General features: G+C 37.9%; 2 protein-coding genes across 2 annotated transcripts; one reads left to right on the top strand and one right to left on the bottom strand.

Moving 5' to 3' along the window:
• Window positions 1-519: 519 nt before the first annotated feature.
• Window positions 520-2,956, top strand: LOC113731740 (calcium uniporter protein 6, mitochondrial). Its single transcript, XM_027257153.2, has 2 exons — window positions 520-1,541; window positions 2,256-2,956. The coding sequence occupies exons 1-2, from the start codon at window positions 1,023-1,025 to the stop codon at window positions 2,742-2,744; spliced, it is 1,008 nt and encodes a 335-aa protein (XP_027112954.1). The 5' UTR covers window positions 520-1,022; the 3' UTR covers window positions 2,745-2,956.
• Window positions 2,957-4,563: 1,607 nt separating this feature from the next.
• LOC113731733 (uncharacterized) lies at window positions 4,564-14,735 on the bottom strand. The gene is made up of 20 exons (XM_027257140.2): window positions 14,510-14,735; window positions 14,317-14,429; window positions 14,096-14,171; window positions 13,856-13,998; window positions 12,110-12,196; window positions 11,101-11,184; window positions 10,762-10,969; window positions 10,514-10,599; window positions 10,037-10,268; window positions 9,825-9,948; window positions 9,073-9,209; window positions 8,654-8,762; window positions 7,704-7,746; window positions 7,337-7,508; window positions 7,004-7,074; window positions 6,762-6,855; window positions 5,831-6,040; window positions 5,543-5,749; window positions 5,003-5,404; window positions 4,564-4,909 (listed from the first exon to the last, which is right to left on the bottom strand). Exons 1-20 carry the CDS (start codon window positions 14,525-14,527, stop codon window positions 4,784-4,786), a joined length of 2,742 nt encoding a protein of 913 aa, XP_027112941.2. The 5' UTR covers window positions 14,528-14,735; the 3' UTR covers window positions 4,564-4,783.
• Between the last annotated feature and the right edge of the window lie 903 nt (window positions 14,736-15,638).

Genomic DNA, 15,638 nt, shown 5'->3' with positions numbered 1-15,638 from the left:
GGTAATCTCATCGAATTGGAAACGGAAAAAAGGGAGGAGAAACTACTGCTCATTACTAATTTACTTGAGAAAAAGAAAAGAAAGAAGAAACTGCAACTACTAATTAGTATAGCACTGCTTATTAAAAAGCTTCTAATTTTTTTCTTTTTTTTTCATCAAAAAAAAAAAAAAGTATTGGCAGCTACCAATTCGTCGGTTGTGAAATCCAGCCATCCGTCCATCCATGATCCATATTCCCGTGTCGAGGTCAAACGCGTTACTGCTAACGAAGACCGTGTCCACAGCCCAAACTACTCGCAACTCGCTGGTCGCAAGTCGCAACTCGACTCGCTCTCTTCTGACTTAAATCTTACTCACTCCGCTCAGGCAGGTCTCTGTTGTATTTCTTTCCTTCATTTTTTCTCAGTTTTGGATCTTAACAGTTCTGCACAATTATTATTATTAGTAGCAGTGTTAATACTTGGTCCGTGGTTGTAGTCCCAGTTGGGGAGAGCTACGTCCAGGGATCGAATCCCTGTTCTATCGTGGCTGGTGACGCTTGGGGCAGGCCACTCCAACCCACAGTGGGATTAGTTGGGTCGTACGGTAACCAGTCCACGGATCCAGATACCCACTGTGATGAAAAAAAAAAAAAAACAGTGGTAATACTTGGTCACTAACGCGAGACACCCCCCGTTTAAACGGTCTCTTTTTTTAAAAAAAAATATAATATATATATATATATATAATAATAATAACCGTCCTCCGTCATTCTCGAAATTTTAATCGTGGGTACTTGAGATCCATTCCCACCACTGCCCGTTACTGCCACTAACTCCTCTTTCCACCCCCACCCCATCCCCGCGCTCCATCACTTTGTCTTCTTCACATCTTCTTCTTCTTCATTATCGCCATGTTTCCATACTTCCATCGCCATCATTCATCATAGCAGTATTAACACCCGACACGCTATACCTATTGATTAACTGATACGTCAAAAAGGAAATATAAGGATTAAAGTAGTTGTAAAGCAATACACACGAATGTGGAGGTGGACTTCTTATAACTTGTTGAAACAGGGCATAGCGGCGGCGGCTACGCGACCGGGAGGAGGAGGGGTACGATCAGTGTTACGGGGTGGTCGGAGCTACTTAAGGCCGCGTTTGGATGGCTGTTTTTTTGGTGGGTCTAGAGTGATTGGCTCTTCGTTTTACTCTGCTTCTACTTTTCCTCCTGTGGTGGGTGGTAGCGGCGCCGGCGGAGGAAGGGATGGGGATGATGATAATGATGAGAATGGAAAGAAGGATAATAACGTCAATGGAGGAGAGAAGATATCGTGTGCGGAGGCGAAGAGGCTGATGAGGCTGGTGAATGTGGAGGCCTTGAAGATGCAGCTTGGGATGGAGAACAAGGAGTTTATTGATTACAAGGACCTTCTTCTGGCTTGCCAGACCATGGGGGTCGCCAAATCCCCCCATGAGGCCGCCGCTTTTGTCGATGTTCTTGATGAGGCCGGCGTCGTTTTGCTCTTCCGAAATAAAGTCTACCTCCATCCTGACAAGGTACTAATTTCCCTTCCCTTCCCTTCAAATAACCACCCGGACCCGTCCCTCTCCGTCTCTCTTGTTTTTTTCATTTTACCCATTTTAATTACTATAAAAATTGTCCTACATTGTTTTGGGTACGAGTTTTATTTTTTTTTAAAGACAAAGAAGGGGTTTTTGGAGATTATGGATTTGATTTGAGATTGTGTTTGTGCCAATTTGGTGGGGCATAATATTTACTCAGTCCTCCCTTTTTTTCTCTGTTTATGGGCTTCCCAGTGCAAGGAAAATTGTTTCGGTCCTTGATTTTTGGAAGATGTAGTTCAAGGGGAAAGGGGAAAAAAAAAAAAACAGAGATCCGGATTCAACATTTGTTATCCCCAAAACAAAAAAAGGGCTATACCTATCTTTACTCGCCAGAAATTTTAGTTTAGACAATCTGCTCTCCTTATCAGGAGCAACTTTAGTTGAAGAGAAGAAGCAGAGACAGGATACCACCATAGAACTCATCCGAGAACGAGTTATGTTTTTCATTGATAGGTCTGTTGCTTTTGTTGTGCCAGAGAGGATACATTGACCTTGAATGCTATAGCAGCTTCATACGTTGGAAGTCTGTTTGAATAACTGTTTATACTTGTGTTCCGACTTGGTCTATTTCACTGCTGCACGTGAACTCTTTCATAATTGATATTTAGGTATCGCATCCAATGGTGTTTGTTCTTTTGTGTTCAGGTGGTCGATTTGGTCAGAAAAGCAGTGCCACTCGCACTCTTGCCTGAAGATGACCCCTGCAAGGATGAGATGAACAAGATGCAGAAGAAGAAGGAGGAAATTGATAGGCTTGCACATAGGCAAGTCCGCGGCATTTTGTGGACTGGGTTGGGGCTTGCTGTGATACAAGTCGGGCTTTTCTTTCGCCTAACCTTCTGGGAATTCTCATGGGATGTCATGGAGCCAATTGCATTTTTCACTACTACGACTGGGATTGTCATTGGTTATGCTTACTTCCTTTTCACTTCAAGAGACCCAACTTACCAAGATTTTATGCAAAGACTTTTTCTCTCAAGGCAGAGGAAGCTCTTCAAAAAATATGGTTTTGATATTGAGAAGTTCAAGGAGTTGCAGAAGAAATGCAAATCTCCATTGGATGTCCCTACTGCTGCCAGACATCGTATGGCCTTGCATACAGAGCATGATGATGATCTTCTGCATGGCCATTAACTCACTAATGTCAACTTGTTTCCCTCTGACTCCGTTGTTACTGTTGAGGCATTTACTTACAGATGTTTGTCTTTCTGAACCAAGGAACAACCCCTCTTGTTTCTTTTGAGGTGGTACACTGGTACTGACTGGCTTCCTTGGCCAATTTTTATACTTAGAAGATATATTTACTCAAAATTCTTTAATACAAGTTACTGAAATTCTTCTTTGCATATAGACCAGCAAGTTAACACGGAATCTTTGATTTCCTTGCTCTTCTAATTCTTCTCCGTATATTGAAATCCTGATTATGTTGGAAAATTGATGCTACTATGGAATTAGCTGTTGTGATTCAGCCTTGACATGTACTTCTGTACTGGCCGGACTCGTGAAATTATGAACAGGTAAGGGCCTTGACCTTAATGCATTTGACTAACAGAATGATACCCTGTTGCTTTTGGTTCTAAAACTACTTTTCAGATGCAAAAAGCTCAGATGTTTAGTTTGCATGTGTTGCTCATAAGGTCTGGCAGCTTCAGCCCAGGTTTTTTTTTTAGAATCACTAGGTCATTGATTGTTTTACGTCAACGTTACAGCCACTTATGCAGACCAAATGGCTATCCATTTCTTGAAAAATGGATGGGGATATATATTGGACCTAATACGGTTTTGAATACCAAAAAATGGAAAGAAATTTGCAATGATCCTCTCTTCCAAGTCTCTTGTTACTGCGCATTCTTTGTGCGTATCCGATGGGATTGGTGCAATCGTTGTGATCAGGTTATAAGGACCTGTCTTTGCATTCTTAACTCAGTTCAACTGGGATCAGGTTGAGAACTGGTGCTTCAGAGCTTGAAATGATGCGTAAATGCTACCAATCTCTCTTCTAGTGTCATGATTGACAATCTTGGACATCACGGTGGCCTAACTGATTTCGGCTTGAGGATCAGTCCAATGTGATACAGAATGATTCACAACATAAAACTGGGGTAAAGTACGAGCGGATCCAAGAAATAGCATCTACGATTCTCTACCACATTTTCCCACATCAAGATTCATATCTACGCAAACTATTCGGACAGTTTCCACTAGCTTTGCAGGAGTCTTATCACTTGAAGCCATTGCAGCATTCCGTCGAAGTACTTAGTCGATATTAAATTGGCTCTTCAGCTGGGGGAAGTGGAAACTATTTACGATCTTGTTCTCCATGTCACTGCTGTACTTGGTAAGTTTGAGAATGTGCTAATACTGGCAAGGCATCGAAGAAGATGGACTAGGAATTTAAGCTCCAATCCACATTGGTTATTAATTTTTTTTTTGAATCCAACTCAAATCCAAGGCCTTCTCATGTCAGGTGACACTGTCCAAGGAAGCCACCGAAGATGACAACCACAATCATCCACAATTAATGGCAAGTTTGGTGGGAGGTCAACCTTGACCTTCCACCTTCCCAAGGCTGATAAGTCTTGGGGATACCATACCAACAGCCTTGGGCTGTTGGCTGTTAGGTGCAACTAATGGTTGACATTAAAACAGTCCTTGAAAGTGTAGCGCTATAACTGTTGGCGAAAGAGCATTCATGGCAGTTCTTACAGGACAGGATAAAGTTCAGTACATTTGGAGTTTTTCTGGTAACGTTGGACTCGCTCTCTTTCAAATTCTTGCGGTGGTATAGTTACACACTAAGCTAGCAATCGCAGAAACGGATGATTCTTTGGTAAGTAAACCATCGGGCACTGACTCCCTTTGGTCGGAAGTACATCCTTGGGCCACATGAATGGTCAACTTCTGCCTCGAAATAATTTCATTCTACAAGACGAATCCTCACTAACAAGCGAAATGCCCCAAAGCAACATGCACATATACGAAATTGCACATGTCGTATTCATCGTTACATAAATTGTATCACTCCGCCAAAAAAGATGTACATTTTTTGTATCTTGCATCCTTACCTCCCTATTTCCCCAAGAACTTGGATATATGAATGATGGGAAAGATGAAGACGCAGAGATTTGCTATCCAAATATGTCACCAACTATAAATATGTGTTACTCTACAATCTACATGAGCATATACAGATCATTCTTTTTAAATATCAAAAATTCACCTTCTAGGCTGTTTAGCAGATCAATCACAGATGACTCCGTTGATCCATTGAAGTGCCCCAAGATATCAGACAGTGGTACCTGCATATTCCGAGACTAATATTCTTTAAAAATTATTTTCTTAGTAATGACCAAGATAAAGGGATATTACACCTTAACAGACTTACAACGTACCCCATGATCAAACTTCCCAAGCCAGCGTATAATTGAAGTCTCGGTTGCTTCTACCATAACTTCAGCCAGTACGTCCAAGGCATCAATCTTTTGGCGTTTCCTTGTAAGAGGTGGATCATTTGAAGAACCTACAGATTCTTCCATGCTTCTGCTCTGTATAGAGCTGTCAGAAATTGCATCTTCATTCCTTAACCCAGCCGAGTCACGGGCTCCATTAACAAATTGAAAATTCTCAAATTGTTCTTCCTTTTGATGCGAGAGGTTAGTTCTTTCTGACAATAATGGTTCCCCATTCAAATGTTCATCCTCGTTGCAGTCATGCTGATTAATGGATTCAATTTCGCTCATGCCAAGTCCTAATTCTTGCATTGTCAAGCATGTCTTGATTTGGGAATAAGTTACCTGTAAAAATGTTTGTTAGTTCAGCATAATCATAATGGTGAACAGAAGTGTTGAATTTGAGGCAGTTCATCTTGACTGAGCCATAGGCTCCAAATTTTATCATGTCTTCAAAGTTAATGATGCTCATCCAATAATCACCTCTTCTGCTAATTCATTTTTTATGGGCTTTAACTTCTCTTTTCCAACTTTTAGGACAGCTTGCTGAATGCTCTTGTACACCTCTTGTGTCAACCCAATCTCTCGAGAGAATCTAAGCCAGTCAATTACGCATCCCTCTCTTGCAGCTTCAAGAATATACTCAGCAACGGTCTGCTCCTTAATTGGAGCCGATCTTCCAGGGAAATTCTACAAAGCATGAAAATGCATATAGTTAAGGGAGGCTTGGGAACGAAGAAAGGGAATTCAAGAAAACAATTTAGAACTTACTGCAATTTTCTGGATTGTGAGGCCATCTTCTTGCCACTTTCTCCAGGCTTCAGACTTCGCTGGTGCCAGGTTTGCCGCTTTTGGTACTTTAAGAACCTCCTTTGCAGCGGGAGGTTGAGAGTTTGGAAGCCCATCCAAGGTAATGTTAAGTTCTTGAGAGAGCTGTTGGATCCTTTGAAGAAAATGATCACCATGAACTTTCATTAAGTGCTGCATTATCATTGCAGCTTCAAAGTTAGAGGTCACAAACACAAATATTCGTGCAACCCAAGACAGTTCTACACGTTGAAATATAAGCAATCTCCAGTAATGACAAGCTTATGCTAAACGTCATTGTTTCTATTCTACCAAGTATTGTGGATTAAAGACAAGCAACGGTGGATGTTGCAAACCAGGGAGAGGTAGCAAACTAGCAAACATTAAAACCAAGTACATTTGGTTGGAAATGAAACCCAAAGTATATGCTGGACGATCTTAGAATGGAGGGAGTAATCCTCCCAGCTAGAACCTGACACATTCACAGAAGCAGCAACCAGCTGGATATTGGGTGGAATAACAAATATAGACAGATAACACATAAGTGGCTCAATTAGTGTCACTTCCTTCTAACATAAAAGGAAAGCTATAGCACCAGGAAATGAATAACATCCAAAAACTGAATTAACAATTTAACCTAGAAGAAAGTAGCTAAAGATTACTCCACAAGGTTCAGATGTTTGTAGAGGTGAAATGTAGTCCCTGCTAAGTTGGTCAGACACAGAACCCTCAGTTCGAGTAAAACAAGATCTTTTTTTTTTTTGGGGGGCAAGAAATAAGATCTATAACTAAGAGAACTAAATTCGAATGAGTGCATTAGAGCATAGGATTCTAAATGGTTAGACGGATACAACAGAATGGAGATAGCATGTTGTGAACCATATGCTCTGACTACCTGGTTTACTCCATCTATATTAGCTAGTCTTGCTCTGGTTGATGGCCTTGTCAATGCCATCCTCCTTAGTGTTTCATCACCACAAATCGCATATCTGCAACCTCCAAACAAAATAGGAGACAGAAGTATCTCAAATGAGTTCTTTAGTTGGAGATTCTTTCTAAAGGAACATACTATCACAAAAATGGAAATTACAACACATCAGAATGGCTATAGGAATACTATCTAGAACAAGGACTTACGGAGCAGTTCCACTGACTCTTGCAAGTTTCAGTCTCTCTTCCAAAAGCAGTTTATAAAGTTGTGCTTCAGCCTAAAATTAAAAATAATTAAAGCATGTTAAGTAGAATCGTTGCTGCAAGTAGCCACCAAGGACAATAATATAAGCTGACATATCTTATTTATGGTACCAAGACCACATTCCCCAATAGAAATTTAAAACCAGTTCAGTTGGTTGAGTTCTAAATGCAGCATCTATTCAGTTAGAGTCAATTGATACAAATGGCATATCATGCAGGAAAGGGAACTGTCAGATGGAATGATTTTAGTCAATCCACTATACTAACTTTACCAACCTGAGACATTCCTTCAAATCCTGCCGATATCAGACCACCAAAGTCTCTAGCTTCATCCGTTGGAAATTTGTTTTCCACATCACCGATCATTTCAGAAGTGACTGCCACATATAATGGTGGTTGATAATCTGGTCTGCATGAGCTCAGAAACTGAAGCCCTTTGGGACCCACACTGGTGCATGGAACAAAAGAGAAAAATGAGAAACATGTATTAGGAAGATAACTTGTTGAATGCAAACCACTATATGCCAAGTTTGACAGCAGATGTAAAACTTAGTAAGACCAAAGCTGCAAAAGGATAAAGAGGATACAAAATTGTCTAAAATTCATGCGTGAACTTAAGAGTAATAGAGGAGAAGAAATTAACCTTATACTTCTGTACACATCCGCATACTTCTCAACCAAATAACCTATACCAAATAGGAAAATGTAGTCAGTCAGGAACTCCAAATGGATAGTTCAGGACACAAATTAAAATGACACACTGTTGATGCATGGTGACATGAAATTGTCAAAAGTAAAAACATTATATGCCAAAAATTTATCTTTTTCTGTTTATTTTATTTCCTTATTCCCTCTACACTTCTTGCATTGTCGCTCCAATTGCCTTTTCTTCCTTAATTATTTCTTTGACCATATGCTGACCAGGTAAGTGAATAGTTAGTGTCTGATGAAAAGCTCTCACGTTAGACATTAAGTAAGTACCAACTCTAGAATGTAAAAACACATCCAACAGGACCTACTGGTTAGAATGCTACAAAAAGTCTCATGATCCTAAAAAGTGACCTTAAAATGCCATATTCCATTAAAAGGTTAATGGTTGTCCAGAAAGAAACACCTTGGTCTAGTTCAAGCTGAGTTATAATCGACAGTGAATCCAATCACTACCATAATTCCATTTCAATGTTACAATATTAGGTGCTTCAGTACTTTCCTATGAAATTAAATTGAGCTTATATTGTATCCATCATGAGTCAACCTTTCATGGGAGAAATATTTTCCCCTTCAACTTAACTTTGGTAGATCAGACAAGTCTTCGTGTGCTGTGACCTTGGTTGATAACAAAATGCTATATTTATCTCGCAGAAGTCATCATCAAATTCGCACTTCATCCAGCACATGAAAACTAATAAAAATAGCCAAAATAAACTGAACCCCACATACCTCAAAAAGTGCTTGGGTTTTTGTGCATCCATGCAACTTTTATATATATATATATATATATATATATATATATATATATGTACACACACACGCACACATATTTTGTCTCAACGGCCTAATGATAACTGGTGTGGTGTAGTTGCTTATACATACCTTTTACAATCAACTGATTCGCAAGAAACTTCCACCAGTTCGCTGTCATCTCTTTCCCAAGGCCATGAAATGGAAGCTTATCAAATTGAGCATCAAGGATTTTCTTGGACTGTGACCACAAAATAGAAGTATGAGGAACAGGATTCTTTGAGCACCGAGCAATTGTCAAAAACAGAACCAGGTTAAAAGTAACATAATAGAAGTTAATTGACCAAAAGAAAAGAAAAAGCTGATTTGGAAGATCGTGAGATGCATTCACCCAACAAATTTCAGTATGCCAAGTACAGTAGGAGACTAGTTTCATGAATAATTCTTCTCAGCATCAAGAAGTGACAGGATTTTCACAAGCAAAAGGGACGTTTAAAAACTTCAACTGCCAAGTGGACAATTACCAAGAAGATGACTAATGCACAACTTACCTGCGAACCACGAAGAACGTCAACTGGCATATTGAGTCCCCACTGACCCCCACAGGAACGAATGCACGCCATCAGAAGAAATGCTTCTCTAGACATGTCAGTCTCCTTCTTGGAGCTGGTGCAATTATCACAATTTCCTGCAAGTAACAACTATGTAACTACACAAAGATATTTCCGGCTAAATTTGTGATTCAACCTAGAGTTTCTGAAGGGTACTTCACCAGTAGCAACTTTTAGAAATATTTTCCCATGTAGAACTTGGGAGTAGCTTTTTATCCACAAAATACTTATACGGTCTTAAATAATTCCTCATTCTTGTTTTGTCTAATAAGCGTACAACTATATCGTTCTCAATCCTAAGAAGAACATATACTCTTTTTAGACTCTTTTGAAGGATATGATTGAAAGACAAAACAAATCACAAAGAAGCCCCTCTTATTTGCTCCCTGCAATCCCAGTCCCTCTAGGGAAAAATAGAAAGAATTTCCCTCCAGTTACTTGAGACTGAAGATTTTCTTTCTTGCTTTAAAGGCCTTAGTCAGATCAGAAAGTGAAAGAAGCATGATTGAAGCATGATTTTCTTTCTTTCTTTCTTGATTTAGACTATTATGAAGCATGATTGAATTTTCTTATGCTTTGGACATTAATTGTGCCAAGAACAAAATCTTACATATGAGGAAAAATACAAACCAATTCACATGATGTATAGAATGCAAGAAATAGGAAAGAAAAGTTTCAAGTAATACACAAACCACATTTGTCAAAAGTGCAAATTTGCCCAAAGTAGTCCAATAGAAATTTTCTTCTACAAGTTGTCAAGAAGCAATAATGTTGTGCGGCTACAAAAGAGTCCATTATAGCTTTTCTTTGATCTGCCTGCTCAAGCATCAAATAAAGAAATCAAGTGAAAATTTGAGTGCCTTTGGAATCATAATAATAATGAATAAAAAAACAAAAAAATTACCGAGTTTGCTTCTCTACAATAAAAATCAGCTTTTATGAAGTCACTTCTTGTGTAATAAAGCCAGCAGACCGAAGCAACACCATCTCGACCACATCGACCACTCTCCTGATAATAAGATTCCAAACTTTTTGGGCATCCATAATGTATCACATACCTGATATCTGGCTTATCTATACCCATGCCAAAAGCAATAGTAGCAACCATGACATAGTATTCATCCCTGATAAATGACCTGAAGAAGTTGGAAATCAGTGAGCTTCCAGAGTTTCTCACTCAATCAGGTGCTTGGAGGAGTTCAAGCATTAGATGAATAGCGAACATTAGGAGAAAATACCAAAAGTAATGCCAGCTAGATACTTAATAACTTGTTAGTTAGTGGCACGCAATTAGAAAACTTAACAGCCAGACAACTTAGGAGCATATAATGTTCAGCTAACCCTGTAAATTTTGAAATAGTTAATAAGAAAAATAATAGACCTGTGAGACTCCTCGCGTGCACAATTAGACATTTGACCGTGGTAGACCCCAGCTTTAATTCCAACCTTGAGAAGTGACTTAAAGATCTAAGGAATGAGGGGGGAAAACAACACTACTGTTCAGACAATCAACAAATTTCAGTTATAAGCAATAAACAAGATGTAACAAAAAATGTGATGCTTTAGATCAGATAAACAAGGCAATTGCAGTGGTCTACCCTAACAGATGTAATGTGCTGGAGAAATTACATGTTCAGCATCTTTGACAGTTGTACAGTACACAATTGTTGAGCATGCACTCTCTACATATTTAGATATTTCTTCCACAAGCTCATCAACAAAAGGTGAACCATGGTTGAAAGATTTAACGCCATAAAAGAGATTTTTACGATCAAAAGAGCCAACAGTAACATGAGGATCCCTCATCTTCAAGGAGCTGATGATATCAAGACGGACTCTGGATCACATGACAAAGTGAGTTCATCAAAGCTTCACAAAGTAGCAGATAACAACAGCTATCAGCCAGTAATCATAAAGCTAATTTCAGAAGAAGAAAAAAATAAAGATCTTAAATAGCAATACACTTACTTCTCTGTAGCAGTTGCAGTTAAGCCAACAAAGGGAACATCTAATAGCATATCACGCAACTTATCCAACTTTTTGTACTCAATCCTGCAGAAAGATAACATTGTACAATCTATCATGAGAGAAGGAATGGAAGATAAAGTTTGACAATGAGATGGAAAACTTGATAGACAAGAAAAGGGTGGAACTACTCAACATATGAAATTCAGTAACAGGTCTCAATGATACAAGGACTAGTAACCTTTCTCTCAATTCAGTAGAAATACTCAATTTAACAAGTACAATAGTTAGAGATAAACACTCACATCCAAGAAACAAGTGAACAGAAGGGTCTTATATTATTCAGCATCAGAAAGTAATCAATGCAATCTTGCATGGCACACATGCAATTTGCCTATGTCATGGTGCAGGCCTGATAAATGAAACTTTGACTTAAGTTTTGACAAGGTAGATCTCGCCGAGTATCAATGTCTTATCCTTTCCAGTTATATATCAAGAAAGTTAATAAATAGACAAAGTAAACTTGTTTTCTTCACAGACAGAAGAGAAGACACCATAATAATCAAATAACAACAAAAGAAAAGCTTTAAGTGGAAAAGAGAGAGAATTTGGATTTAAGCCATCATAGATTTTTCAGAAACCTGGGAAGGAGCACAAACAAAAAACTGATGGTAATAAATACCGACCAGTGTAAGAATTGGTTAGACAGAATATTTTATTCAAAAACTGCCTCAAAACATATATATTATCTTTATACAGACGAAGGCAAATGCTTCACCCTCATCTCAAAAGACATTAGTGTTGTATCAGTCTACCCAAATCTATACATCACAATATGCTTAAATTTTGTATTTAGTTGAAACAGCAGTTTGGATCCCTCTCACTAACTCCCGTTTCCCGTTGTGTAGCCAAGTTTGCAAGAATAACCAAACATAAAATTTCAGATGTTGAAAGGGATTACCATTAATTTTTAAAATAGTTAAAGTATGGGTAGCAGCTGAAATAAGTTTACCGGAAATTATGGCCCCACTCTGAAATGCAGTGTGCTTCATCAACAGCCAGAAGACATATCCCTGTTTTCAGCATTCTCGACCAGAAGCTGAAACATCATCATATGTAACTCAGGACAGTAGCAGCAGCAAAATCCGAATGCACTAAAATGATTGGAAAGGTTGGAAAGGACCATTTACGAAAATACTGTAATTTATAATCGAAACTGCAAAAAAAATTGTCCTTTGTACTCATTTTCCGTAAGTATGGAAATCAATTTCTATAAAGTCAACTTTAGCATCATTTTTTAAACACCAGCTTCGGCTTTCTTATTCCCTTAGACTAAACGTCTACATTCTTTGTTTCCAAATTCTCACCCTCCTCCTCCATATTCACCCGTCTCTTTTTCTCAGTCCTTCCATTGCCACTTATAATACTCATCAAAACAGCAGATTCATTGTAAAGACAGATGGATCAATAAAAATTGAACCACTGTGTATGCTTGCATCAACAGGTGCAGTTTTTACCAGACCTTATGCAGCATTTTGATATTGGCTGTAGACAAGGATTGTCATTGAGATATGAATTCAGTTAAAAAAGCGAAAAAAGAACCTGAAATATTTGACAACGGAGATTATGCTAAATCCAGAAACATCAAGGCTTTGTCATTGAAGAGTGGTTCAAACTTCCAAGTTAAATATACCATTTAAGAATCCAACGTGTTATTGATTTAGAAAGGTTTTTGGATTGTAACAAGCCTATAAACCAAGCATGAAAGATCAGGAAGCACCAAAACAATGCATCACCGTGTGTACTTCTCCCAGCAGAGAAATTGCAGCAGGAAACTATATCATGTTTTCTTTTAACTCTGAAGTCCATTCTATGAAACTCGACTTTGAAGCCGACGAGCAGATTTACTTCAAGTCAACTTCAAAGTCTGTATTAAGAAAATCAACTTCTCTGATTTCAGGTGAGGCTATGTTTGACCAGAAGTAGATTACCCCAACATTGACTCTAAAGTTGGTACCTCAAAAATCGACTTCCACAAAAGAATAAAAAAGACAATATATCTTTTAATTTCGATCTAAAACCAAAATATTGTGGTAATAACCCCGGTTGGATAGTTTGGATAATCTGCCAGTCGTCTGAAATCATAACTAGTAGTCGATGAATAATGTCTGAGCATATTTTTCTGCCTCAAGATTCAAAGTTTACCAAGAAAATAAACCTTGATTAATGTCAACAGGTAAACATTGCGCCTTAACAAATCATCATTACAATCAACTGCATTTGACAGTACGAAATAACTATACAAGAAGCATCACACATGCATGTCTGAACAAACTTAACAAAGCAGAAGAAAAAGACATCCTTTTTCTGGTTTCAAGTGGGTTATTCTTTTTAAAAGGCTACCTATGAACTGAATGTGGGTGTGCTCATCTACCTTTTCATGTCTATTCACAATCCTTCCCCACCTTTTTTTGGTTTAAGTAAAAGTTAAAGAACATATTTCTTACAAATTCAGAAAAAGGAAAACAAGAAAAAATACAAAAATACTCATCAATTAATATGGAAACAGGCAGTGAATGAAGGTAAGGAGGTGTTTGTTGGAACAGAAGCATGTTTACCTCATACGTAAAGATAACAATTGTTTCAAAGCAGCCACAAAAAATGGGAATTAATATCATTGGAGATGTGCTTAAACCAATGAACTTTGTTTAGACCTGAACCTACATTCTTGTTGGGATATTACTCAAATTTTATGTACCTGGAAGGAAGCAAGCAAGCTTTTTCTGGAGTCATATAGAGAATGTCATATTGACCACTCTCAGCAGCGCTTTGTACTCTCGAAGCACTCTGAGCACTAGAAAGATGCTCAGTTTTAATGCCCCTCTCCTTTAATGTCATTACCTATGCATTCAACCAATCCACAACAAACATGTCTCAGTCAAGTTTATCCCTTTTCTAACGTTCAAGCAGAAAGCACAATATGCGAAACGCCACAGACCTGATCTTGCATTAAGGATATAAGAGGGCTAATTACTACAGCAGTCTTTTTGGTGATCAATGGTGGCATTTGATAGCTTCATTACACAATTGAAAAAAATAATCAGACAAAAATAGTAGAATTTCCTAACTAAAAATTTTAAAAAAAAAGTGAATTGAAATAAAATTACAAAAGTGAAAAATTTTTGTTAACCAAAATATAGGGCAATGATTGAAGCGTACCAGAGTGACTTGCCGCTCCCAGTGGCCATGACGACCAAGCAATCCCTCCCGTCCAATATTTTGTCCACAATATCTTTCTGATATGGCCGAAATGTTGAAAACCCAAAATATTTCTGCACCCAAAGAGGGAAACTTTGTTAAATTGTAATAAACAAATCAATTTGCCAAGCATAGATTTAGCAACAAACGCCACCTTAAGGACAGACTCCATAGCTTTTTTACGAGCCTTTAGCAGGAAGAGGGGAGGGAAACTGAAGAACGCAGTAGACGAGAGGAAACAATGATGACGCTGTTGAAGGAGATGTTACTTCTACTACTATTTGGCCTGGCTCCTGCTACTATCGCCTAAATGCTCAGCGTACCTTCCTAGAAAATTTCCCGCCATTTCGATACCCACACCGCATAAACCAATTAGGGAAATTTTAGACTCTTTTTGGCTCCAAAACGTTTTTCTACTTCAGTAAATAAATGGATAATCCAGTTTTTTTATTTTATAAAATGATTTATAAATAATCTTAAAAATATGATGGTTGTTTGGGAAAGGAAAAGTGGCTTATTCACTCCAACATTTACACTGACACATTAGCACACATTTTGTTCCTTGCCTGTTTGTACATTTTTTCGAAGGCACTTTTTGTTTTAAGAAAATAGGAGGGAAAGGAAATGGAGAGTTAAAAGATTTTTGATGTTTGGATTGGTTTATGAAGAGGGAAAAAAGAGGATATCGAGGAAAAATTGTTTGGAATATGGAAGAAAAGAAAAGAAAAGTAAGTTATGGCTTTTTATCAATAATTTTAAAAGTCTAATTTATGAAAAACATATATGTATTTTAGAAATTTTTTTATTAATCTCGATTTCCTTTTACTCCGTGCGGAAAGCAAATTGATAAAAAAATATAATTAAATTTTATCTCTCCATCTCCTTTCCTTTCCTTTCCCTTCCCTCCTTATAAATAAACCAATCCAAGTATCAAAAACCTTTTCTTATTCCACCATTTCCTTTTCTTTCCTTTCCTTTCCCTCCTAGTTCCTAAAAACAAACAATGCCTAAGTCAAGAGCCGTTTAAGTTAAAATAAACAATTTCCTTGCTTAAATTGACCATCATTTTCATCATTATCGCCATAATTTTCCCAGCATTATCCTTATTTCATTTAAAAACCTATTGAATATGAGAATCTACCTTAACAAGGCTTGATCGAACTTCACATTCAACACGTCAAACTCTGGATGGTTACTTTGTCTTGATATCAACTCAGATTACTTGCTGATTTCTATTATATCATAGACAAACACAAAAGAATTCTTTGAATGAGCTTCTACTC

This window comes from Coffea arabica, chromosome 1c (assembly GCF_036785885.1).
Source record: "Coffea arabica cultivar ET-39 chromosome 1c, Coffea Arabica ET-39 HiFi, whole genome shotgun sequence".
In the NCBI taxonomy this organism is placed as follows: Eukaryota; Viridiplantae; Streptophyta; class Magnoliopsida; order Gentianales; family Rubiaceae; genus Coffea; species Coffea arabica.
This window is presented reverse-complemented; position numbering and strand designations above follow the sequence as displayed.

Excerpts from the sequence above, each read along its gene's own strand:
- LOC113731740 (XM_027257153.2), top strand. The coding sequence starts at position 1,023 with ATGTGGAGGTGGACTTCTTATAACTTGTTGAAACAGGGCATAGCGGCG. Across the intron at positions 1,542-2,255 it reads TCTACCTCCATCCTGACAAG|GTGGTCGATTTGGTCAGAAA; the intron begins GTACTAATTTCC and ends TTTTGTGTTCAG.
- LOC113731733 (XM_027257140.2), bottom strand. Across the intron at positions 12,197-13,855 it reads GCTTGCTTGCTTCCTTCCAG|CTTCTGGTCGAGAATGCTGA; the intron begins GTACATAAAATT and ends ATGATGTTTCAG. Across the intron at positions 10,970-11,100 it reads ACTGCAACTGCTACAGAGAA|AGTCCGTCTTGATATCATCA; the intron begins GTAAGTGTATTG and ends CATGTGATCCAG.